The 26854-nt window shown below is 35.8% G+C and overlaps 1 protein-coding gene across 1 annotated transcript in view; it reads left to right on the top strand.

Moving 5' to 3' along the window:
- The window catches only part of ANGPT1 (angiopoietin 1), a 152669-nt gene that overhangs the window by 55611 nt on the left and 70204 nt on the right, over window positions 1-26854 (top strand). Inside the window, exons 2-4 of the mRNA XM_041470794.1 lie at window positions 15158-15313; window positions 16200-16321; window positions 25073-25305. Coding sequence (XP_041326728.1) covers window positions 15158-15313; window positions 16200-16321; window positions 25073-25305 — 511 coding nt within the window. The remainder of the gene's footprint in view (window positions 1-15157; window positions 15314-16199; window positions 16322-25072; window positions 25306-26854) is intronic.

Here is a 26854-nt window from a genome sequence, read left to right as displayed (position 1 = left end):
CCTTCTTAGCACACGGCTTTGTGAACCATGTGCTAAAAAATGGGGATTATGAAGATCCATTGCAGCAAAGGATTCAAACATTCTTCAGCTGTTTTGGCTAATGTGCAGTGCAGTCTGTGCCAAGACTCTCTGCCCTTCTTAAACATGTCAATGAAACACATCCACCACTAGAGCTATTCTTCATGTTTGTGACTAGTCATTTCACTCTTTTACATGTCATTAATAATTTTTCTGAAGCATCTTGACAATGAAAGGGCAAATGAGGCTGGCATCATGTTTTAATCAGGCATGGAAGAGTTCCATTCACATTTATGACAATATTTGTTTATTAACCAATACAATACAGCACTGAAGTAAAAAACATCTGGTAGAAAACCTTTTTATCTATCAGCAATTATGTGACATATAACTGCAGCTTTCTGATTTTGATAGTTCACACAGTGCTACCTCCAGAAATGTGATGTTAATACATTATTTTAAAAAAATAAATTTAGAGCTGCCTTATCAAGAAAAATTACTGGGACAGCCCATGTTTTAGGTTATTATTTCACAGGTGTACCAGAGACTTCTTGTCAGACAAGTTAGCAGCCTTGTGGAAAGCTCACAGAAGCCAGGAAGCTGTAAGTTCAAATATCACTTGTTTTTTAGCCACTCCTTGTATTTCAACATGCTTTATAGTTAGTTACTAAACAGGGACTCACATTCTTAATTTTAGCAGTGGATGAGTTATCAGTGTAAGCCTCTTTTTACCTGATAAATTCATAGACCAATCTGTTGAACACAATCTTTTCTGGCAGGATGAAAACAAAAGTTACTTCTTAGATATTGCAGAGTTAACTGTCACATACATGAGTATACTGTCACCACCGGGAAAGTGAGGAATGGATTAAACCCTTGTTTTGACCTGTCTCAGGAATAATCAGCTCCAACCAACAGTAATCCTGAGTCTACATCCCTTCTGCATAACATAAACAGAAGCAGGATTATGAATGCATCATATTCACATATAACCAAGTCAGTCCCTGATCTACACTAAGTGTCTGGGAGGTCATACAAGACTAAAAAGTTAGTCTACTTTTCTCTTACATTTTTTTAATATTGAAAAATATATCTTTTGGGAATTTTAGTAGTCCAATTAGAGAGATTTCTTTATACTTTCTGCAAAAATCTGCTTTCACTCACAAAGGCAGGTTGTTTACCAGTGAAAAGTTGTGCAACCATCTGGGCTGAAGGGGGACCTTGCAGTAACAAAGACTAACATAGATGTTAGCAAGAGTGTGAAGGAAGGGAAATAGAATCACATTTTTTAAACACTCAGCTGCATGTTTTGGTAGGGGATTTTCATTTAGAGCAGAGTTTTGTAGTACATTTGAGATTTTTTTATCTATTTCTTTATGGCAAGTAGAAGAAGTCCTACCTGGAAAAGTAACTAAGATCAGTCAAGCTATTGCAGTGCTCCAGCTGAGCCTTTACTCACAATTGCCACAGATTTGGGGATGACAATGAGGAAGATGTTTTTATGCCATGACCTTCTCTCATGTGCAAGTGGACTGCAGGTCTGCTTGTAATATCCCCTTTTTTGGGATGCCATGAAAGCAGAGCTCTTGCTTCTGCCCAGCTGTGAAAGATCTGCTCTTGAATGGCAAAGAATCAAAAAGATAAGCTTCAAACAAACCCCCATCACCTGACCTTTCAGGAAGTTCAGTTCTCAACTGGAACTCTGCAGCTCATTTTACATAACCCTTTCTGTATTCTTCCTTTTAAGGAAAACATCTTTGTGGCCTTGCTGTCCATTTGCAAGGAAAGAATGAAGTCCTGTTTTCCTACTATTTGTCTTTACACTGACAAAAAGAACAGTGACACTATTTCCAGTGTTATCACCCAGAAATCCATTAAACATTCTACACATTATGAAGAAATTTACACCTCCCCTTCCCTTTTCCTGCTGGGAATTTGTGGTAGCGTGGTAATTTATTTCAAGTGGAAGAGAAGCATTTCTGTTTTAATTTTCTTTTCATGTCTAGAAGTTGGAAGTTTAGTCCAAATGTAATAATGGTTAAATAATCCCTATGTCCACACTTGCACTAATGTCAGCAGTATACTTTTCACAAGAAAATAATCTTGATTAGCATGTTAATATGTTTACAATAAGGAAAAGCCCCAATGTTTGGTTTTAGAGCAGATTAGAACTGTAGCCAGAAAAACAAAAAATAAAATAAAAGCATTCCTATGACATTGGGAAGACATTTTTACCTGTTCTGGAACTGACAGTCAAAAAGGAAAGCCTCAGGAATTAAACCCTGGCCAGAGTGTGGGTACCTCCTACAAAACCTTCTTGACTTTAATATGTCAGAATTCCAGACTTCTGTCGCCATCCCAAAAAATCTGTGTCCTAAACCCATATTATTTGACCTAATGGAAATTGAAAACACGAAATTACCTGAATGCAATTAATTTGATGCAGATGAGACAGAGATGCTTTGGGCAATCAGGAGTTTCCTGACCTGTTGCCCCTAGTTCTCTTGTATGGTTCAGGTGGCTTTGGCACTCTTGCCCCCCGCTCATCAGATCAAACCTTCAGACATGGCACAGAGTTAACCTGTTTCTATCACCATCAATACCAGGCATGGAAAACATTTGTCCTTAAAAAGAGAATACCTGTTTCTGAACATTTATTTTTCAATGTATTTATGTCTTGTATTTAGATTTTCTGTGCTCTGGGCACAGGAGCTTGCAGGTGACGTTGGTGTTCAGTAATCAATACAGTTTCCTTGGATTCTCCAGGATCAGCAGATATAACTTTGCCAGAGTCACTGTTACAGCATTTCTTTAGTACCTGACAGGATTTTTTCTCTCTTTCCAGTACTGAAGAATTCGCTGTGCTGTAAAGTTTTGACTACAGGGCACAAACATTATTGCCAGTTATTGGGCAGAATGTATAACTGTTAACATGATTGTAATATACAGCTCTCTGAAACAGCTGCCAAACTTTCCTTGGGATTCATGAACACTTTGTTCTCTACTATTATACTACAAAGTGTGATAGATATGAGCATTATTTTAGATCAAATAGCTGTAGTCATGGGAAATGTTATCCTAATTCCTATATGTTCTGCACATGTGGTTAAACTAATGACTTGAAAGTCTGCGTTTATATACAGAAAGTACAAAGTCAGTGTAACAGATATTTTCCCTTACCCATGGGGGAGAAGAACACTACCACATGGCTATCATTATGAAAATGAGATTGAAGTAAAATCCTGACTTGGAATATTTGAACATTTAAGAATATCTATATTTGATTTTGAGCCCTGGTCATCTCTGAAGAGTTACAGCATGTTTGAAAGCCTAGGATATTTTCCTTTTATTTAATAGTCCTGTTATTCTGATATGTTGGTTCATTCAATGTATTTTTTATTACATTGTAAATGCTTCTGAGTTATTACTAAACCACCCTTCTGACTGTGGTTTTACTTGGCAAGAAGGCATCAGTCTTATTGTTATGCATGACCTACTTGGGATTTATTGTAAAATTAAAAGTATTGTAGAAGGAAGAAAAAGAGAGCAAAACCAGTGATAAACGCTAAGAATTTATGTAAGATCTGAATGAAGTTCAGACTTGTAATAACTGGTGTGTCTCATCTTTGACTCATGGTTCTGTGTTTTCACTGCATTAATCATGCCAGAAGGGTCGTCACTTCATATTTGTGAGCTGTGAAGGTCCGTCAGGGCAAGGTCCTGTACGTGTTCCTGGATTACAAATCGGACATGACTGTGATCATTATCACTTTGGGCACAGGGACACTGTGTAGAAATTTGCAAACAAAAGTAGCAACTTAATCAGTGACAGAGTGAGCCTGACAGCTATGCTGCCGCTTTGTTGAGAAGGCAGGAGCAGCACGGGTGCCAGGACTCCGGGATCACCAGAAATATATTCACATTTAGATTATCCGAAGGACACATCAAAGACACGTGAACAGTTTCTTTCTCCTAAAAAATAATTAAAACCATTCCTCTTCACTATTACTATAATGATTTGACTTGATATTGAACTAGAATGAGTCTTAAACAATTATAATTGTGGCCATTAAGTATAACATCTGAAAATATATGCTTGGTGGCTTGTTTTCCCTAGTAAAACCAATGTATTTTCAAATTTCTGCATCCAAACTGCCCATCTCTTTGTCTGCTAATCCATTTCTAGTATATGTCTCTGTTCCTCTATCACTTTTATGTCTGTACTGCATGAGTGCTTGTGGACAGACTTAGTAGTTCATCTATGAACATATTTGTACTATCTTTGTTAAGAACAACAATAGAAACTCTTCATGAGCCATAAAAAGAGAATGACAATGAGTTAGCAGACATGTATTTGAAGGTTGAAAGCTTCCCCACTTCAGCTCATGATTCATGACTTACAAAAGAATGCATCACAATAACATCGTCTTCCAGGAAGAGCTGTGATTATGATAAACTGAAGTAGGAGGGAATATTATTGCCAGGACCCAGAAAAAAAAAAAAAGGGGGGGGCAAAAATGCTTCTCCTAAAGTAAAGCTTTAGGACAGAGACTCTTCCATCATTCCTTTTCATTTGTCTACTCTTTACAGTGACTTAAGTGCAGGAATATCTCCAAAAGATTTTTTTTTTCAGATTTTCCCTAAATTTAAGTATTTGAAATGGCTTTTATTCTTCGAGCTACATTAAAATAGATATTTTTCAATCCAAGTATCTTGTTATTACTGCTGAGCTTGTGCTCAATGCTAAGCATAGAATGGCCCAATTCTGGTCCTCATTATTGCAATTCCAGTATGGTTATTCCTTTAGCAGTTAATGGAAATAAAAATGTTTATTTCCACTGTATGAGCTCTCTAGAGAAACCCACAGTTCTACATTTTCATTTAGAGATTGTGGCATTCAAGAAGGGCAAGGATTTGATCCCTGTAATCATACCCTGAATCTCACTCCAGCAACTGGGGATGAAGGAGATTGTATTAGCACATGTTTACTATAAGGAAATGTGATTTCTCTCTTTCAAAATCTCAAGAGGAATATAATGAAAAGAGGGATCAGAATTGTCTTCGTATGCTTTGGCTGCTCTCATATTTCCTATAAAAAAAGGTCTTATCTTTGAATACAATTATTAAAGCTGTAAATGGATATATATCTCAAACTATATAATTTCAGATAAACCAAGGCATTTTTATCTTATTAAATTTCCTAGTCTTTTCTAAGGCTACTTCAAATACATGATAGTTCATTATATTGTTTAGTGACTTTCAGTTATTTCCAATGCCAGTTGTAGAACAGTTTTCATAATCTATTTGGTGGAATTAATTCATCCTTATTTTATGTACACACACCTGTATGTGCGTATGTAAATATATACACGTGTACTGAATATGTGACAGTTTCACTCTGAGATTTTTATGCATTTTTCTGATTTTAATAATCATTGGAAGGAAGTATTTGGCAAGACTTTTATTTATGTATTTTAATACTCTGTTTGACATATATAAAGGCAATCAGATCCATCAGCATGCAAACAAACCAAATTTTTGTGGGCTGCACCTATTTTGGCCAGACCATCTCCCTGGTATGCAGTTACACATTCATTATAATGCTGAGAATTATAGGTATGTCTGGAAGCACTTAGAGATTAATGGGTATATATATAGAATTTCAAGAATGGGAAGAAAAGGTGTTGGAGTTTGTACTAGCAGTTAACTTTTTTATAGTGCTGTGGGAAATTGAAGCTCTTAGTTTACTACTACAGATATTTCTAGAAACTTCATTTATTTATATTTCTTATATGTATTTTTTGAAATTATGAAGTGATTCCAGCGAAGATGTATCAATTTTTTAATGTCTGTATTACAACTAAGGTAAACATTGCCACTTATCCAGAGCACCTATCATTAAAGTGCTTGTGCCCAGATTATTGTAATAAAAGTTGAGAACCATAAATGTAGCCAAAATTTATAGGACACAAATGAACATTGCTGCCTACAGAGATTAAACCTCATAATTTAAGAGATATTACATATACACGCATGTAAATCTATGCACATAAATACTGTGTGTGAGAATATGTAAACTGTTGTCTAGATATTAATTCCTTATTGACTGAAGAAGTTTAGCAGCTTTCACATTTTGGCCTCCCTGGGCTCTGCAGGTAAATGGATTTTACAACACATACAGGTTTTGCTCTTTGCAGTCTTAGGTACCAATGGACAACATCTTTTTTCAATATTAATTAGAATCATATTGTTGGAGCCAAATGCTGAATGCAAGACATGAAACACAACAAAATAAGACTTGCCAGTATTAGGCAAGGGAAAGGAGAAGAAAAAGACAGGGTTTGTGACTAAAATGTTATTATTCTTTGTAGTCTAGATAGGATTTTTATAAACATTTTTTGCTAAATAAGATATGTTGAGCTGAGGACTCTCATTTGCTTACAAATACCTTGTCTGTTCAACTGCTCTAGCTTGTCAGAGGTTTTATCGACTCAGAAATTGGTAGCAGGATTCTCTGCTTGAGCGCAGACCATGAACCATTTTGTCCACGCAGATTTGTTCTGTTTCTATTTTTCCATGTGTTTTGAAGTAAAGTTAGCTGCATAAACACTAGCTGTGGACACACAATGTTCCTGCACTTTATCAGTTTTTTGAACAAAGCAAAACCCTACCATGATTCAGTCCATACTAGGTGCCAATGAGACATCATAGGACAGGGAGTGCACAGTAAGATTTAAATTTCCTGTAACAATCAAACTTGAGGAAGCTTTCATTACTCCCTATCACCTAGGAAAAGATCTGAGATAGGTTTCAGTTCTCCTCACCAGTGGGTGATTTATGGTAGAAGCACACACACACAGAGGATGTGAACATGTAGTGTGCAGAACATGAGTTCTGATTCATTTTATAAGATTGATGGGATGCCTAGAGTGGATGTTTTGTCAGTCTCTCTGGGATGAAGATAAAAATAAGTATTACCTGGAAGAGTGAGGAAGTTGTTTTATGGACCAGGGGATGCCTATGAATTCCTGTAGACCCAAATGTACTGAAATTGCAGTATTTTCAGTGGTTTCAGTGCATCTAAACTTGTGATTTATGCCATCTAAACTTCCAATTTAAGCTTTCAAATAGGATTAAAAATTGAGACTTTGTTGGCAGTTGATAAAATGTACTGTGTCTTCAGTTGACTTTTATCATATCAGGATAATGAAAGGCAGAATGCTAATCTGCAACCTTCACAGGAAAGAGAGAAAAATGGTAATAACAAAGAATTTATGATCTTTTCATCAGGAAGATCCTAAGACAGAACTGAAGACCTGAAGGCAGAGCTCATGGCAATGAATAAAGAGATTCAGCTTCTGTGAGATATATATCTATATATATGAATATATATAACATACAAAAAAAAGAAACTTGTTGAAAGACTAGAGCATAAAACCATTGAGTCTTAATTTCATAACCTTTCTCAGAAAAGTATGCCCATATGTCATAGTGGTGAGTGTCAGAAACTAAGCAGAATTAAAAATAGATTAAGTAGTACAATGTTAAATCATTTTACTATCTCCTATAACACATATAGATTCCAAACTATATTCCAGCTTCCCAGGTTCACTGAAAGTTTAGATATAAGCTGTCAGAGAATATAGCAACCAGAACTATTTATGCAGTTTAAGATTACATTTTTCAAGAACCATATTCAATACAGTAAGGAGATATTTCAGTGGAACTAATTTTGATTATGTCATATGCACACAAGCTAGGAATGGGCCAAAAAGTGTTTAAATATTCTTCTGCACAGAAGTTGTTCCAAAATTAGTGTTTCGGAAAATTAGGCCTCACCAAAAGTATATTTTCTAAAGAAAATTAATTAGTTCCACATTTTAATAGAAAATTATTTTTTTTATAAATCTCCACAGATGTTAATGTGCTTGGGGGGATATGACAGATGTTGCATTTTTCACAACTATGTCTTCCCTTTCCCCGTGTATATTGAGGATGGTTCCGATTTTCAGTCAACTGTAAAACCAAATGAATTTAGTTTATAAAATTAAGTGGTTTAGAAAATGATCAAGAAAAAATATCATCCACACAGTAACAAAACTTATATATTGTAACATTCAACATGATAATTCTTTGAACCAGAAATATTACTAATCAGTAGACAATGAAACATATTGTTATGATTAAATGTTATCAGAAGCTTCCTTGTGGGACCCATTTAATCATGTTTGATGAGATTCTCAGTTATGCTGCTTCTTGACGTTATTAAGCCTTGAGGTCAAAAAATTAGCTGTATTAACTAATATTCATACAAAATTAATTGAAATTTATTCCTAAATGCTTTGTATTCTTCTGTAGAAGAGGTAATTAATTGCACTTCAAGTGACAAATTTCATTCATAATGATTTTTGGGTTTTAGGTCTAGAAATGGCTTAGCCTTTAGGATGACATAAAACTTCAAAAACAAATTGGAAATATTTCTTGCCACATAATGAGGAAATGAAATTCATATTTGAATATCTGGAGATGTCTTTAAATATCATGAAACAAAGGACTATGTGTCACCCATATCTTGTATTTCTACTCATAATAAAGTATAGTAATTAATAAAAAGAATACTTGCCTTTCCAGTTTCCTAATATTTTAGTGGGATGCCACACAGCATATTCTTCCACCATCATTATCTGTTACTACCTGTTACATTTTATGTACTTTATTGAAAACACAAAATGGTACAAAGATGCCAAGACACCGCTGACATAAGCTTGGATATCTGCAAATTGATTGACTTTTTAGAGATTGCAGTTTTGAAAGCAGCCTAATAAAAGTAACTTGAATTTAAGAAATTTCTGCAGTTTATAATTGCAGAGGCAGTTAATGAAATAATTTCTCAGATTGATCTGCAGAGTGCCATTCCTATGGAGGAACATTCATACATTCAGAAACTTCCTCAATGAATGTCCTATTTTGGTTGATTTGGTCTATCCAGAACAGTTCCTTTTATTTATATCATTATGTGTGGCTTGCTTTCTTGGTTTGGTTTTTTCTTTGTTTGATTGTTGTTTTTGTTTTTGTTTTTTTGTTGGTGTTGTTTTTGTTTTGTTTTTTTGTTTTTGTTTTTGTTTTGTTTTGGTTTTTTGTTTGTTTTGTTTTTGTTTTTGTCTTTGTTTTTTAATTTTTGTCATTTAAATTCATGAGACTCCTCTGTTTTCTTGACTTCCTTCAAAAAGTCTCATTAGGAGATGGGTCTTCCAAACCTCTTCTCAGTTCAATGGATATTTTACTATGGAGTTTTATTCCAAATATTGAGCCTGCAAGATTAGGTCTGAAGCATAGTAATAGAAAAACCTATGATTAATGAAATCAAGATAACTAGAAAGAACTATACAATGACATAATTTGTCTGAGCTTTACCTGAAATATTTTCCACAGCAATGGAATTTTCACAGTTTGCTCACAGAAGAATCCCTACCAATATTTTGGAACCTGTACTGTTAGAAAGCTTTTCACTGAATGTGTGAAAATTAAACTCCCAATACTGAAGCTTCATGGATGTGGGAAACAGGTTAATCACTTTCCCTTTACATTTTTGTGTTAGTGCAGTAAATTATTTTCTTGTTAGCCTTCCTATTAAGCTAAGCAATTCTAAATCTTTCATTTTTTAAAATTTACGACAATTCTTGGTCTTCTGTACACTTTTCCAAATATTGTGCACCTTTCTTGAACTGCAGCATACAGAACTGAAAACAAAACTGCTGCAGACACTATACTGATGCTGAATGAAGAAGAAAGATTACTTTGCCTGTTTTGGAAAAATCTCATACATGTGTTATCCCTGATTTCTTCTGACAAAAAGATGTCTGGTCTTTATCTGAAGAGGAAAACCTGCTTGATTTGGGGTTTTGGTTTGTTTGTTTTTTAGCTTGCAGAAAGATTCTTCGAGATTTATAGCACACTTTTATTTTACTGAAGGATGATATAAACGCATGAGGACAAGTGTCATTAGTGTATTGGAAATCAACCAGACAAGAAATCTCAGTATCACTCAGCTGGGGCTGAATCAAACAGTGTTTAGTCATTCTGTGAGGGGAATGCAGCTGTGGTTTCACTGGCCACAGTGGAATTGCATCTATTGAATTATGCCTTATAGCCAGACAGTAAACATATGATGTGCCAAAATTCAGATATTCAAGGAATCAAGGATTTAAGGAAAAGTATCATTTATGCGTTTGGAACATTTGGTTTGGAAAAAACAGTCCAGTGTTTCAGTTCAGAAACGAATATACATTCCCTGCAAGTCACTGTTTGTCTGTCAGGAACAGAATTTGGGAAACCACACTATTGTGATTGAGGGTTGAGATGCAAAAAATATCTGAGCAAGAAGTCAAATTGATGAATTGCAATACTACAGAAAGTTATGAAAATGCAAAAACAAGTACAGAATAATTGGGCAAGTATTACGCTAATATTTACTTTTATTAATGTGCAACTGAAAAACTAACAGGCTTATTTTCTTGTTGCTTTAAGGCTAGAAACCTGGGTACATTGAACTAAAAAAAAAGGAAATACTGTTTTTACAGCCAGATTTTCTTACAAGTGTTTGTTTGAATACATATGGATTTGGTGGATTAGTTTTCTGGTTCCTGTTAGAATTGAAACCCACAAATATATTTCATAACCAATGTATTTCATAACCAGTATATTTCATAACCAATGATTTTGTGAAAGCCCCATATACCACTTATGCCAACGTGCCTTTCTATGAGTTCAATTTTTGTAGCAGTCATTTAAAGCTTTGACTTCAGCTTGCAAGGTTTTTTTCATAATTTCACTGAAGTTATCCACATGATCCTGTATCATCTTAATATAGGCAATCAGGTAAGGTTGTTTCAAAAGTGGTACAGATAAGAGTTTTAGCATTTGTGCATTTTTCATTGCCTTTATGTGCCATCCATGTTCATTGTTCTTGATTCCCAGTAATCATATACCAACAGAAATTGTGCAGGCATTGTTGTTCTCTACTCATTGGATTTGTAATGCGTGATGGTTGAATCATTGTAAATTAACCATTTTATCAATTTTCCCTCATTGACAAATAGCCTATAGAATATATTTTTAAGTAAATGCAATATTGGCTTTTTCAATACATAAATAACTTTTCTCAGTGACAGTCTTTCCTAACCCCTTTCTACTTCTTCAAATCTCAAAGAAATTCCAAGGTATTCTATATATTTCTACTTCTTCCAGCTTATTCCCACTAAGGCTGTTTGTGTGTTTATGAAACACAATTCACATCAAATGGCATTTTTCTACCTCACTCCCTGAGGCAGTTTGTCACTGTGGGGAGGTATGACCTTCTGTCAAACAGAAAAATAAAGAAAGAAAATTGAACTTTCATTGGTTGTGTTGTGGTGTAGCATTACTAGTACTTATTCATGTTTGCAAAGCAAAACAACACAAAACCACTCTTACAAAATAACACTGGTCATTGTGTTTCTCTATTTTCAAATGGTGTGCAGTCTGTGGTAGGAGAACAGTCTATGGTTACTGTATGAAAACGTCTTCTGGGAATTATACCATATAGCTCTTACCTGGGACCAGCATTATTTGATCAAAGTAAAAGCTCTTATTTTATTTATAAGTCATCTGCCACAAACACTTATCATTACAAAGACCCTAAGTTACCGTTTCCTTTTTAATAGTTCTGTTAGTGTTTTGGTGATTTCTATGAAGGTTATTCAATAGACATTGTCCAGAAAAGGCTAGATACTTTTAATATATAATCCTCTGGAATGTTTATTAACCAATAACACTGAATCTTCTGACAGTTTTATTTCTGAGAATTTTGCAGTGTTCTTATGCATCCCGCCGGTAATTCAGCATTACCCATAACTCCTCTGCAATGTAATGAGTCTTACTGAAAGCAGATGCAGCCAAATTAATAACAAGAACATTGATTTACTGTGGAAACCCATATAGTTGGAGGGGTGGGATGGGGGGAAAAGAATGAAGAATATAATTCTCTTTCACTTTTGAAAAAAAAAAGTAGCTGAAATAAGTAGATACAGTAATTTAAGGACTTGTTTAACTCACAGGGTCTGGAGGAACTGAATTTAACTTAATTATAGGATGAAGGAGTTCTAGAAAATTACTTAAACCCCTAAATGTTCTTTAATTTTCTTCTGTGAATAGGTTTCCATGTGTCAAATCTTTGGTGAGGCCACCCTGCAAGGATCCTTTTATCACCTAGTAAAGAGATGCTATTGCTCTTAACTAACCACAAAGAAAGCTCAGTTCATGTGCTTAGTGCAAGGCCTCCAGAGAAGGCAAGGCTTCAGATGAAATTCCATGCTTGGTCATAATGAACCTGGTAAATTGTTGGCTTCCTGCAATAAAAATAATAGGTGAAATCTTGGCCTATTGAAGCCAATGGGAATTTTGGCATTGATTTTAGCAGGGCCAGTATTGCAACCAATAAATCTACAGAGCAAACTAAAAGAAGTAGGCAAAGGGAGGAAGGAAGGGGAATTAATGTAACAAAACCCCTATATTATTTCAATTTTTGTTCAACCCCCTTTGCCTGAGTGAATAGCTCTTGATACTCCAGAGATGTGCTCACAGAAACTATTGTGGTGGTATTCTGAACAACAAATATTTACAAAAGCATTTAATGAGTAATTCTGAAACAGGAAAGACAGCTTTGTTGTTATAAGGAGTCAGTCTCAGATTCAATTTGAGGCTGTTTTAGGGGTGAGTAACAGAGGGCAATTGCCAAAGACTGGATACCATGGGGACAGTATTAGACTGGAATAATTAAAAGTATGAGTTATACAATATGCCTCAATCTGTGGTTGTGTTTTTGCTAGTCAAATCTGCTGTAGCTCCACACAGATGCAAACACAATCACAATCCTCTCTGTAATGTGACTAAAGTAACAGGCAAAGAAATTTACTTAAAATATACATTTCTTTTTATACTTATTTCCCTATCTGTGGGCATTTTATTTATATGTGAGAATATCTAATTTCTGACTTCTGATGTGTAATAAATGCTGTTACCATTTCAGAGGCATTCATTGCACATACGCACCACATTCCTCATGTACAGCAAGGCAGTTTCAAAAAGCTCCAGGCTAGCAAATCAAGCACTGTACAGCTACAGCACAGACATTCTATGTTCCTATCTGCAAACAAAAGACATGGGATGTGAGGAAATGGGTGTGTTGGTAACCTGTCATGAGCAGTACCCCTTGTTTCATTAAGAAGCAAAATTCATCAGAGAAACTGAACTTGTTCAGATGTTCCAGAATCAGTCTCCATATTCCGGACCTGAATATGGAAAAGGACAATCACCCAGTTTATGGGGTTTATTCACAAGGACTATTTGCAATCAAGAGATAGTTTGAGGGAAAAAAACCAAAAGTGTTTAGAAAAATGAGAAGCAAAGGGTGACTAAAAATAAATTATCTGTATAGCATTATGAGAAAATGCTATACAGGCAAAATACTTCTGAAAATAAAATAATGTTATAGAAATGCAATGAATCAATAAATTCTTTCTTGAACCTGTTTAATATCTGTAAAATGTCTCACAGTATAAACTAAATCAAAGCATTAAACTTACACTGGGAGGTGAAAATGGTGACATCCATTGCAGACATCACTTTGCAATACACAGTTTTCTTTGGCTGTAAAATCTCATTTAAATACTTATCAAACTATTCAAAAATTAATGTTACCAACCCCCTTGCCAGGTTTTCAGCCCAGACTGGTTACCTGGCAATTCAAGCAAACTTTTTTGTTTTCTGAAACTTTAAGACATCCACTTTAGTTTTGACCATGATGGTTATTGTTTCTTGAGATTGGGATAAACAAACAAACAAACATCAACAACTGTCTTATGCAGAAAATATTTTACATTGTGTCCTATTTCTGTAATAATGTTCATAAAACTAGTAGGTGCACATAAATGATCAAACTTGTAATAAATATTTTGTGAGCTCAACTGAAGTGACTCATTAGAATATCTAACAGTTGTGGCCCCTAGGGCCCACAGGTATACCTATAGAAAAAATGATAGCAGCCATTCTTACTAATCACACTCTATGTCTGACTACCACTCCTTTTTGCAGTATTCAAATAAACTCTATCTGGTTCTTACTATTTAGTTGTGCAACTTACCTGTCACAGTGACTAACTACTAGCTAAGGACTAAATCTTCACTGGGTTTAAACCAGCTGGACTCCAGCTGGTTACTTCAGTGGAAGGTACTGAAAACTATGTTCTGGGCAACCTGTCTTTATGTTAAAGCTTTATGGAGGACATCAAGAAAGAACAATGCTTATATAAGTAAGAAACAATCTCATCATACTGTAGACTAGCCCTGGCTTTATGGCCTGCTGTGGCTGGGGAAGGACACTGTCAGCTAAAAGGGAATGATTCTGCTTACACATACTAAAACAAACTGCAACAAGAAGCACCCCTCTCTGAGGTACTTAATTTATTTAGAGGGTTTTAGTTCAGATTTTGTTCAATAATTTGCCAAGTAAAACCAAATATCAAGAACAAAAAAGCAAAGGAGCGAACCAGCTTTCTATGCTTTTTGGACAACAGCTTCCTTCTTTTATTGGCATGACAGTGTCACCATTCCTTTAGAAATTTTTGATCTCCATTAAACTAATCTGTGTTTATTGCTGAGTTTGTGAAAAATCTTTTGGGGGATTCAACTGAATAAAAAAATCATATTCCTGAATGCCAGACATAAACCAGTGGATGTAGAATACAGTAGGATCTCTTCCATGGAAGACTCACATTTAAGTTATGATGTACAAATAGGGTTTTATGTTTTCCTCCGGTGTGCTTTGGTCTTTTTAAGGTTTTGAAGCTGCTATCTCCATGACAAATGTTCACTGCAACGTTAACACAGACCCTGATACTTGGAAAAATATTGGGACTCTAGCTGAAAGGGGAAGATAATCAAATCCCTACCCTAACAGTCATATGGTCAACTGAGACTTGAGATCCCCCCTGAAAATATTAAAATTTCTGCTTTTGACAAGAATGCCAGCTATTCACCCTTTATGACACCAGAATGCCTAAACAGGTAAAAATACTGCAGCTACAACCTGTTCTCTTTTACAGCTTGAGAACTACATTGTGGAAAACATGAAATCAGAGATGGTGCAGCTGCAGCAGAATGCTGTGCAGAACCACACTGCTACCATGCTCGAGATAGGGACCAGCCTCCTCAGCCAGACAGCAGAGCAGACAAGAAAACTCACGGATGTTGAAACCCAGGTATGTTCCCAGCATGGTTTTCAAAAAGCAGTTAATTGCAGAGAACATTTCCCAAACTCTTTCCTTTCTAATGCATTACCACACAAAACATTTCAACACAGGGGTCCAGGAAACACACTTTGTTTCTTGGTAATAACAGCATTGATGATTGACCCTTGTTACGTGTCTTTCTTTTGATTTCATTCGGTTAGTATATTTAGCTCTGTGTGTGCAAAAAAGGTAGGACTGCCCAGGAAACTAAAGCAGCATTTGACTTTCAATAAACAGCCACCTATTGTCAATGATAAAAGTGTCAGGCTAAATAATGAGTAACAGGATAAATCACAGCTTTTGATCTTCATTGTTGTTGTATATCAATCATTTCCCAATTTTTCAAGCTGTGTAGGACAACAAAAATGGACAATTCAGATTGCTCTGTGGATGTCAACGATTTCAAACAAAAATAAGGCACTGAACTGCCGACACCACAAAAGAGAGAATGCAGGGGAAAGCTAAAGTAGGAGCTCTATTTACAAAATAGCAGATGCAACACTTTGACTTCATTCCAAGTACTCTTGCACTTTTCTGGTTTAAGCATGCTTTGTAGGAATGCATGCCTGAGGCACGTCTCTTGTTTTTTCCATTGAAATGAAGCTTGTTTGGCAGTCACCTTGCCTCTCTCTGCTGATCCACTACTATCCTACAGTTTTAGTGACAGAATATCAGCTGGTACATATCAGTGTAGTTTGATTGAGTTCATCTGCACCAGCTGAGCAGCCGAGGTTAAAAAAGGATTTAGAAACAATTTTTGACAAATCATCAAATCAGAATTAAATTATTATATTATGCTGCTAAAACAAAATATCCAGGACAATATAAACATTAATGTTTTTAATTTATCCTTAAGGTGCTAAATCAAACATCCAGACTTGAAATTCAGCTACTGGAAAATTCCCTGTCAACATACAAGCTAGAAAAACAGCTGCTACAACAGACACACGAAATCCTAAAAATTCATGAGAAAAATAGGTGAGTCTGAGTAATTGGTCTCTTTCTCTGTTCATTACAAAGTGGTCTGTGTATACTTTGTTTTAAGCAACTGATGAAAGGAGCAATATGGTAAGTGAACAGCATAGGTAATATTTATGGACTCACTAAAACACCTGGGGTGTGAACTTACACTGTATTATGTCCTGTATGATAAATGTAAACTGATTTTTACCACTTTTCATATTAACTGTAAATTTACATCTTACTCTGTTTCATGACAACTTAGTAATATGACCACAGTTCCTGCAACCTAAAAGCACAGGGATAACTTTTAAGAGCATTTTCAAGTAGAAAAATATTAAATTATGAGATTTTAAACTACCTTAAAATGCTTCTGAAACAGAAAATCTTCATTCATTCATCTTTCTAATTTTAAAGGATTCAAAGACAAGGCATGTAGAAGGACTTAAACTACCTTAAAGTGCTTCTTAAACAGAAAATCATTCATTCATCTTTCTAATTTTAAAGGATTCAAAGACAAGGCATGTAGAAGGATCTCTCTCCTTACGTACTCCATAGCATACTTGTAGCCATCCTCCATTTTAAGAAGTCAGTGGTAAATATTTGGGGTTTTTGTTTAAGCTTTAAGTTTTTGATGAAAAAACTATTTACCAACACAACTTTTTAAGCAGTAAATTGAGAGCTGGGAAGTAGTTCCAGTGTTCCCTTTCTGTGACACAGGGACTCAGCACCTGAAACCACTGGGCTTAGCAGCTCGGTATGTCAGAGAACATTTGAGCTGACCTTGTCTGGGATGCCAGACGCCCACCCAGACACTCTCTCACTCCCCCTCATCATCAGAACAGGGAGAAAATATGACGAAAAACTCATGGTTGAGATAAAGACAGGGAGATCACTCATCATGGGCAATACAGCCTTATTTACTACCAATTAATAACAGTGTAGGATGGTGAGAAACAGAAACAAACCCAAAAAGACCTTTCACCTCTACCTCCCCTTCTTCCCAGGGTCAGCTTCAGTCCTGATTCTTCTATATGCCCTCTGAGCAGTACAAGGGGATGAGGAATTGGGGTTGTAGACAGTAGACAAAGCACAACACTTTGCCTTGCCTTCTTGCTCAAGTTTTTTCCCTCCTCCAGCATGGTTCTTTCCCACAGGCTCTGTACTTCAGGGTAGAAATGCACTATATGGGCTCTGCACAGGTGTCAGCTTCCTTCTGGACATATCTGCTCCACTACAGGATCCTCATGGGAAATATCTGCTCCCCCATGGCCTCTCCCACAGGCTGCAGGGCTGTGTCTGCTCCAGTGCCTCCTTCCTTCCCCTTCTCTGACCCTGGTGTCTGCAGCATTGTTTCTCTCCCTTTTTCCCTCTCTCCTGACTCTGTACAGCTGACTGGAGCCAGCTGTGCCCAGCACGGGGCAGCTCTGGCCTTTCCTCACAGCAGCTGCACCTGGGCACTGGCACCCAGGGCAGTGGGGAAAGCTGCTCCCCTTCCTCACTGCTCTTTGAAACTTCCAATAGATCCAGTGTTGCCTCTGGGCAGGCGTGAGCAGGGAGGACAGGGAGCGCTCTGACTCCTCAGCCTCACTCTAGCTTCTAGAAAGAACAACTGTGAGGTCTGACTGACTAGGACTAAGGTTTCTATTTCCTCTCTCTACATTTGATATTGAAATGAGGCAAACAGCTTTTAAGATGAGGCAGATACTGAAGCATGCAATACAAGCAGTAGAGGACTGAGATCAGTCAGTCTTCCAAAGAGAGCAGTGTGACCCCGTGCTGCTGGACAGGAACTGGCAGCTGAGGCAGAAAAACCTTGTCCAGGGTTATGCACAAAGCAGACTAGCATCATAGTGGGCAAGAGGCTACAGGGTAAAGAAGGCAAAATACAGGTAATGATGAAAAATAGAAAATATTGATATGAAGAAATGTGCTTGTAAAATGTGTCCTGTTGCAAAGCTGTTTGAATAATATATCATTATTGCTGCTGATTATGAAAACAAATTTAATGTGTTTAATCTAAAAACTGTTTGCAACCAGTAATTCCAGCAAATGTTATTCTGAAGAAATTTAATTACACTGAAAACTCTTGAACTCCAGAGATGTCCCTTAACCAATGAGAAAAGTGAATAAATTAGTGTGGGATTAACTTTTTCTTCAGCAATCTGAAAAATAGGTAATTCACCTTAACTGCTTGTGTGGGCTCTCCTTGTAATCCACAGACAGATTGGCAGGGTTCATTCTACATATTTTACAAATTTATTTCAAAATGGACTTGATTCAAGCATTGGTTAAGTATATAAGTACTTGTACTTTTATCTGCTGCAATATGGTTAGCAACAAAATTTTATTGGCTGCTTAAAAGTCTGCGTCTTGTATACTTAGGATTTATTTATTTACCCTAGGAATGAATCAGAGTAAAAAGCCTTCATGTCAGTAAACAAATTAGCCTTACTTGAATTGACCTTTGACTTGGCTGACATTATGATAAAATGGGTTTTGAAAAGTCAGATAAAAAGGAGGGCTATTTTTAAAAGCACAATTTTTGTTGTTTGTCTCAGAGGTATAGATATTTGTGAATAGATGGAAAAGCACACAGAATTTTATCTTGTTGCAAAGCAAGGACCTGGTATGTATTGTGTGGGTCCTTTTAAAGTCTCCTCCGGACTGATACAATTAGGGAGACTGCCGTGTTATAATTACACTTAAATATGGATCTGCCACCCTTGTATCATCATCTTCTCTTCACAGAGAACTGTGCAGTCTCGGCCTTTCAGGTTCTAACTTTGAAATCAATTGTGTCGGGTTGACTGTGGGACAAATCTTGGTGACCTCAGCAAATACCAGGCTTCTGGACATGCCAACGATTTTAGCTTGCTTAAATTTAAACAATATTTGCATATTACTCATCAGGCTGTGTTTAGTAGCTATTTGCAGTTAGGTACTCATAATCCCTCTCCATATCACTTACACACCAATAAATAGGGAAAATTCCTTTTATCCACATTATGTAGGTGGACTGTAAGCTATTTTGGAAAGGATCTTTCTTTTGCAGTAGGTTTACAGCACAGTGGGAACTAGTGTAGGAACTATTGCCTTTACAAAAACAATCAAAAGAGATAGTGTACTGTGAGCTAATAGATTCTCTCTCTGGGCTTAAATTTCCTCTATATAAAATAAAAGTTAAGATATTAACCACATTCATAGAACTGAATCTTAGATGAAAGAAATGCAGAATTTTATAATAACAATAAAAGACCATTGATATACTACAGTAACTTGCATATGTATTTAAAATTAAATTAACACTGCGTATCAACAAGGGAGCAGTGCATGTTCTTTAGACCAGAAATATGTCTATTCTTGGCCTTTCTCTTTACTGTCTGTCTCTGCTCAGAAGAGGGGCCAATTTTTTTTTTTTTTGTTCCACTGAAATGGAAGATATTCTGTGGCATAAGTAGAGTCACATTTGCCTTAGAATCATGTGTCTATTGAGTGTTCTCATGCCATAAATAATTTGGTTTTGTGGTTCCCACCCACTATAATGTAAACGGTGGTTTCTTCCATTGCCATTTTTTTTTCCCACAAGAGCTTTCTAAATGCTATTTTGATTTATTCTTGAAAAATTTCCCTTCTTAATTGCCTTATGAACCCCCTTTTTTTCCCCCAGAGTGTACCAGCTGCATTTAATTTGTAATGTGCCAACTGTTTTTATATGCAAGTGTAAAAAACCTTTCTATTTGATAAAATGAAACAAATGAGGAAAAATACAATGAAATTCTGGATCTTCCATCAACAAATTGTGGAAGTGAAATTTAAACATAAAATCTTGCTTGAATTTGCAGAAAATAATACTGGATTAACACGTTTGGTACAAGAATTGTTGCATGCTATAAAAAGCAAGCACTCAAGAATGGTTCTTGAATGTGTCTGACTGTGTGAAAGATGAGGAATCACAATATGTCTGTCAACTTTTATTTGAAGGTTGTGCATATAGTAAAAAGAAAACTCCCAGTTTTACACTTATGTGAATTATCTTGTCATTGATATAAAAAGTAGGCTTACTGGTGCTAAGTGACTTGTTACTTTACTGGCCCTGAGAAATAGGGGGACACATATTTTCATATTTCCTTAAAGTGATCAGACAGTATCAGACTCCCAAGGTAGCATGAGTGGTCAGCACTTAACAACATAGGGAAAATTTCACTCACCTAAAAGGAAGTACAAAGAAGCTGTCTCAGGCTTTCTTTGTAAAATAATGTTCTTGGACTCAAAAGTAAGCATTGAAATCCTCTACCCATTTGTCTTTCCATGCATATAAGATAAAATAAACCTACATATATATGGCCAAACCCCACTTTTCTAGTGTGATATTACTTGTCTTTAATTATTGAATACCTCAACAAATCTGTATATTTAATAAATCATATTTTTTATAAAGATTATTTTAATGCAAAAGATGTCCATCTCCAATGTCTGGTCTATATCCTGTTCTCACAAGTCTAAACTGAGGATTCTGAAAACAAATGTTAAAAAAAATCTCTTAAACTTCTGTGGTCTGGAATGGATTAGTGATTAAACTACCTTATAAGGCAGATTGTCTAAACCATACTTTCCTTCTCCCTTGGACAGCTACCAGAGTGTTTCCTACATGTTCTACTTCATCACCTTTCAAAATGACAACAGCCTTCACTAGAAGTCATTCTTTGCCTTCTGTATGGGTATTCTACCCTCTCCAGCATTGGTAGAGGTTTTTTTCTGAATCAGCTGGACACAGCACTGTTGCACTGAGGCATTGCACCGAGTCATTCCACAGGCTGACAAAGTCAAGATATCATTTATGCCATTGAAAATAGATTCCTAGCCCCACCAAAACCACTACATTAGACACTGAGACATAGCTAACCCTTAGAAATATTAAATTTGTCTGGGTTTGGGATCTGCGTGTGTCTTTGTCTGTGTGTAAATAATACTCCAAAGTGTCATTATCCAGTGGGTAATATAGGTATTTGTTCGTGGTAACAACACTTGTTTATTCACAACTTTATTCTGTTCCCCAAATGCCTGATTTATTTCCCCAAATTGAAGGCTCCAATTATAAAAACATATCTTTATGTTTATGTGTGCATCTTCAGAAATAAATATATGTATATTTGTATGATGCGTCTGGTGAATGGTGATTTATTTTTATTGTGTTGTTGTTCCCATTAATGTTTCATGTGCCTAGATTAGTAGTATTTTCAAAAATTTAGAAATTCCAAACATATAAGAATTGTATAGGAATTTGAAATGTAAATGAAATTAATAGAGGAAACTTACTGCAAAAAAGAGCCATAACATGCAGCTGGAAAGTGTTATAAAAGAATATTTCAGTCAGCCTTTTGAGGATATTGGACTGATTCATATAGAGACAACCTTCTTTCCATTTTCATTATTTTGTGTTGGCAATGGCTGTTAATGAAAATTATTAAAAATATTTTAATTTTAACTCTGTGTTAAATTTTTAAGGAATGCTTCCTTAAAAATTTGAGAAAATGTCTTTACCAAGCGCTCAGCAAAGTTATTTCTTAATGGTATTTTTCTGTTAGAGTTTGTCTGATGTTACAAAAAAGAGACAACAGAGTCTTCTTGCCACAGTTAAAGTAACCCTAAATACCTTTTAAACTGCTTTCAATCAGTTTCAAGATTTTTTTTAATTTCCTAGCATTTTTTTAAAAATTTTAAATTGTCTATAAAAATATTAATATAACAATACAAATTAATAATTCTGACCATATTGTTGTCAAAAGCCATAAGAGCAGATTTTCTCACGCTATTGAAGGATTTCTTCCTTTTGGAACAGTCCAATTCAGAAATCCCCAATCTGTGTGAAGACTTTTCTTTTGCTCATTTGGAGATTTGACCAAAGTTTTCTCATTGTTTCATAGTAAAACAAAAATGAATGTTTTGGACTTCTCCCAGAAATACAGGGAGTTGTCCTATCCTCAGGACTTACTTTTATCTGATATAGATTTATGGATGTAGAAAGCCAATCACATAAATATATCTGCATTCCTGAAAATAGCATAGTTTTGCAATTTATAATTACAGGACTTTTAATCTACATAGAAAACTAAAGGAAGCAAGTGCTATGACACTTCCATCTTTCCACCACATGTTGACACACCACTCAGAAATATTAGTATGTATTATTATTAAAGCCATGAGACATCTGCTTCCTGTTTGGCTCTGTAGATTCCAGACTGTGGAGCTCTAAACATTGTCAGCTTCTCTTTTCTTGCTTGAGGTGGCCAGTGCTGCCACAAATACGATTGTCATCCCCCTGGATTCATTTACCATGATTTTAGAAAGGCCACAGTGGGTAACAAATAATGCAATGCATAAACTGTGGCTGTCAAAGGCTCTTTCTTTGACATGAAATGATTCAGATATGGAAATGATTTAGTTGTGGACATGCAGATAGGATACTGTGGAATTAAGGAAATACATTGTAGTGTATGTACTACATGGATAAGGATAAAGGGAACTTTTTTGTCTTTTCTTACTATATAACCATAAAGCTGTATTCTGTCTTCCTGAGTGACATCTTGTCTTGCACTGAAAATACACAACATTTTGGGGGACTGTAAGATGTCAGACTGGGACGTGGCCCCACCTAGCACCTTTCTATTACAGACTGTGACCAGGCCACCTTTCTCCTAGCCCAAGTGCATTGGTGTAATTAGTCTATCAAAAAAAGTTAAAATCTAGAGTCACAACCAGAACTTCAATAATTTCTGTGAAAAATTATCAGCAAATAAAATTATTCTGTGGATAGAACTGATAAATTTCAAAAGGAGGTGGGTTTTTTTTACAATATTTTATGACTAGGACCAAATCTGTCTGAAGATTTTCAAGTGCTTCTGCCAAACTAAACTACATTTGACCTTCTGCATAAGAAAGTTCAAAGGCTACCACATACACATTCTCAAAAAAATCCATGTGAATCTAGACCATGGTGTGAATCTAAACATGATGTTTAATGTTAGTGTTCAAGCGATGAAAAACCAGCCACAGCTCTGATAAGGTGCTAAAATAATTTATAGTCTTTGGCTTCAAAATCCATATTTTTTTCAGGGTGTAACCTTCTACCATCTTATTTCAGTCCACTAAATCTTGTTATTTAGTTTCTAATTAATGAGCCTTTTAAAATGAAATGAATTCTCCTTTGTGTTTGGGACCCTACAAAAATGTATTTTCCCTCACATCTTTACTTTTTTGCTCCCTTTACTCAGATGCTTGTGATTTTCACAGAATTAGACATGTTGATATTAAAAAGTATGTTTTCTTCAGGATCTTTGTAAATTTCATATTTATAGTATTTCAGAAAAAAAATTGCTGCTTTAAAAAAATTATCTCATTCTAGCTTGCACAGCAAATTTTGGTACCTGAATTTAATCTTTGCATTGTTATCATCTTTAACAGCTCATATTAAGGCTCCATGATATCGAGTAGAAGCAACTCCATATGGATTTTATTACATTCCTCTGTTAGGTTAAATGACCTAAAATTATGCAGGCATTTTGCCACTGATCTATTATCCAGAAGTAAAAACAAAGGTAGAGGGAGAGTGCAAATAAATAAAACCTAAGGCTGAGTTGAGCAGGAAGCAGTTTGTTGGCAAGTTTTTAACCACCATTTGGTTTTTGGGCATGAGAAACAAAACCTTTGGTGCATACAACAGAAACCCCAAAGAGAAAGTAGCAGTGAGATTAAATTACTTTCTTTATCTAATACTGATGCATTCTTTCTGTTAAATTCCCACCACAGCATCAAAACACTGTCCTAGAAATGCTTCTTGTTCATGGCTGACAGATATTAGCTGTCCTTTAAGTCTACCACACCACTATTTTTCTAGATGTAATCTGACACGCCTTTGATCTTGGTAAATTGAACACTTCCAGCACAGCACAGAAAGGGTACTAGAAAAAGAATATTAATCCAGAGAAAGTGTTTCTATACATGTGCAAACTTCTTTATAAAAATTGATGTAAGCAGATAACATGATGCCCCACAATTTTCTGCCTGAGGGCCTTTTGTGGAACAACCAAACATGGCTGGGAAGTGTTAGTGGGATAGGTATGTGGACTCAAGGAAAAAGGGAATCCTACATTAAAATGCAAGTTGCTGATTTACCTTTTGGGAAAACAGTACTATTCTTAATGTGAAAGCAGGTACTGCTTATCTGGTGGGAAATTCTTATCCCAGCTTCACAGACCACATAAAAAAATACATTTATTGTGAGTTCCACACACCTTGATGGTCCTCCATAACTTATAATGCTTATTTTCCTCTCAGTGACAAGACACTTCACAAATTCTTCTTCAGTTTGCCCTGATTTTTGTCTCATCATGTTGATCGATTCGTGTTACCAGCCATGTCCTCTTCAACTCCCTGCTCTTCTCTCTCCTCTGCCTACCTCAGGCTCTTCTGCCTCAGCTTTTACATTCAAATGTTTTACTGGCCCTATGCTTGTGCATATTTGTAAATCAGAATAGTACCTACATATGCAGTGCCATGCCCTTTAAGCACCACGACATGCAAACATCACAAAATGAAGCCTTAGAGATCAGTTATGGTTGACTCAGTGGGCTGAATTACTACATGTGACATATTTTAGAATTATTGATTTAGGTAGTAAATTATACATCGAAAGAAATGTTCTCATTTCTGTATTATTAACTGTGATGGCATGAAATAATATTTACTAATTGTTTTATTTCATTTTAGTTTACTTGAGCACAGAATTCTAGAGATGGAAGAAAGGCACAAAGAGGAGCTGGCCACTTTGAAGGAGGAAAAGGAGAACCTACAAAGCTTAGTCACACGACAAAGCTACATAATCCAGGAACTAGAGAAGCAATTAAACAAGGCAACAAGCAATAACAGTGTCCTGCAGAAACAGCAGCTGGAATTGATGGATACAGTTCACACCCTGATCACCCTCTGCTCCAAGGAAGGAGGTAAGAAAGTGGCATTATAAAGTACATTATAAAGTACATTAGAACTACTAGGAAATATCTTGTGAATTAAGACCTCAATTTTTTGAAAAAGCAAAACTTAATGGTCTTATTCCAAGAAAGAAAAGAAAAAGACATTATAATTGAGGAGAAAAGAGCTGAAGAGAACCCACAAATCAGATAAAGTTCAGACAATGCTGAGGCTGATCCTTGTACCAACAGCCATATTTGATTCTTTGAATTTAATATCATTGAGTTTTTATATCTTGACCACAGCAGATATAGGCCAAAATTACATTGCTTTTGTACTAACAATACTGATTTTTTCCTCTGAGTATCTGTCTCCTTCTGCTGGAAGTAAGCCAACCAACCGTGGGTCTTAACTTTACAGTACCTCATCTACTCTTGACTTCCTTTTCAGTCAATGGAGAGAACAGGCTACTAACCAAAGGAAAGTAATTCAGAGGTTGTTACACAGATATGTACATAGTCTGGTTATAGGCTCTTATGGTGCTATAGGTAGATATCCAAAAGATTAATTTCTTCTATTGAATTAGATCTTATTTATAATAAGAGATAATTTTGCTTTCTTCTGTCTTGCTGTGTTTTGTTTGTTTCTGGGTGCTCCAAACAAAAAAGGTAGAAATAATATTGAAAGAAGAGCTCTGCAAAGACTCTGTAGGACAATTTCCTCAAGTATGTCTTTCTTAGTAAACAGTTTTCTTACAGAAACAGAGACAGAAATTCAGATAGAATTTCAATTTTCAAATGCCAAGGACACTGCAGAATGTATTAAGAAAGAAATCCTTTTCACCCAAACTGGTCCAGGAAGGGGTGGAAACCACTGTGCAAAATGGAAGTGGTACACTTGGAAGAATATATTATTATCTATGAAAAATAAGGCAAAGTCATACAGAAATGACAACATAAAAATCCTTCTGAGAAAGGCACAGGATAAACACAGAGAGAAACTGTAGACATGTGAGTGTGATAGTCTTTTAGCAATTGTGGAAGCATGGATCAAGGAGTTCTCTGAGAGGTATCAGAAGTCTGAAGAGCCCAGCATAATAGATCTTTGTCATTCTAGAGCTCTAAGTGCCATCAACTTAAAAAAAAAAACAAACTAAAAAAAACCAAAACCACCAAAATACTAAAATAAAAACAGCAAACAACTACCCCATCACCCCAGCTGAAAACTTGTCACCTGTATCATTACTATCATTACTTGCCACCTGTATCATAATTCAGTGCTTTCTCCAAGAGGCAGAAGACATACTAGATCAATCAAGCTATCCAGCTCAAGGCAATGTGGGTTTTCTCTCGGCTATATATTCCCATGCAACTTGTGTGGCTTAAATATAAACTGCTCCAGTCATGAGGATTAAATCTCTTGCTTTGGAAGTGTTGCATGCTTGGGCCAGTGTTGATAGACTACATTTCTGTTTTGAAAAAATGTTTTCTTCCTCTCATGTTCATTCTAAATGTTCCCTTCTGCTCATTCTATTGTATAGTTCCCTAGCATTTGGAATTAAATAACATGTTTCATAGAAAG

The sequence above is a fragment of the Pyrgilauda ruficollis genome, unplaced genomic scaffold, assembly GCF_017590135.1.
Source record: "Pyrgilauda ruficollis isolate IOZ18807 unplaced genomic scaffold, ASM1759013v1 scaffold25, whole genome shotgun sequence".
NCBI lineage: Eukaryota > Metazoa > Chordata > Aves > Passeriformes > Passeridae > Pyrgilauda > Pyrgilauda ruficollis.
The sequence above is the reverse complement of the archived record's forward strand: the minus strand, read 5'-3'. Positions and strand labels throughout refer to the sequence as shown.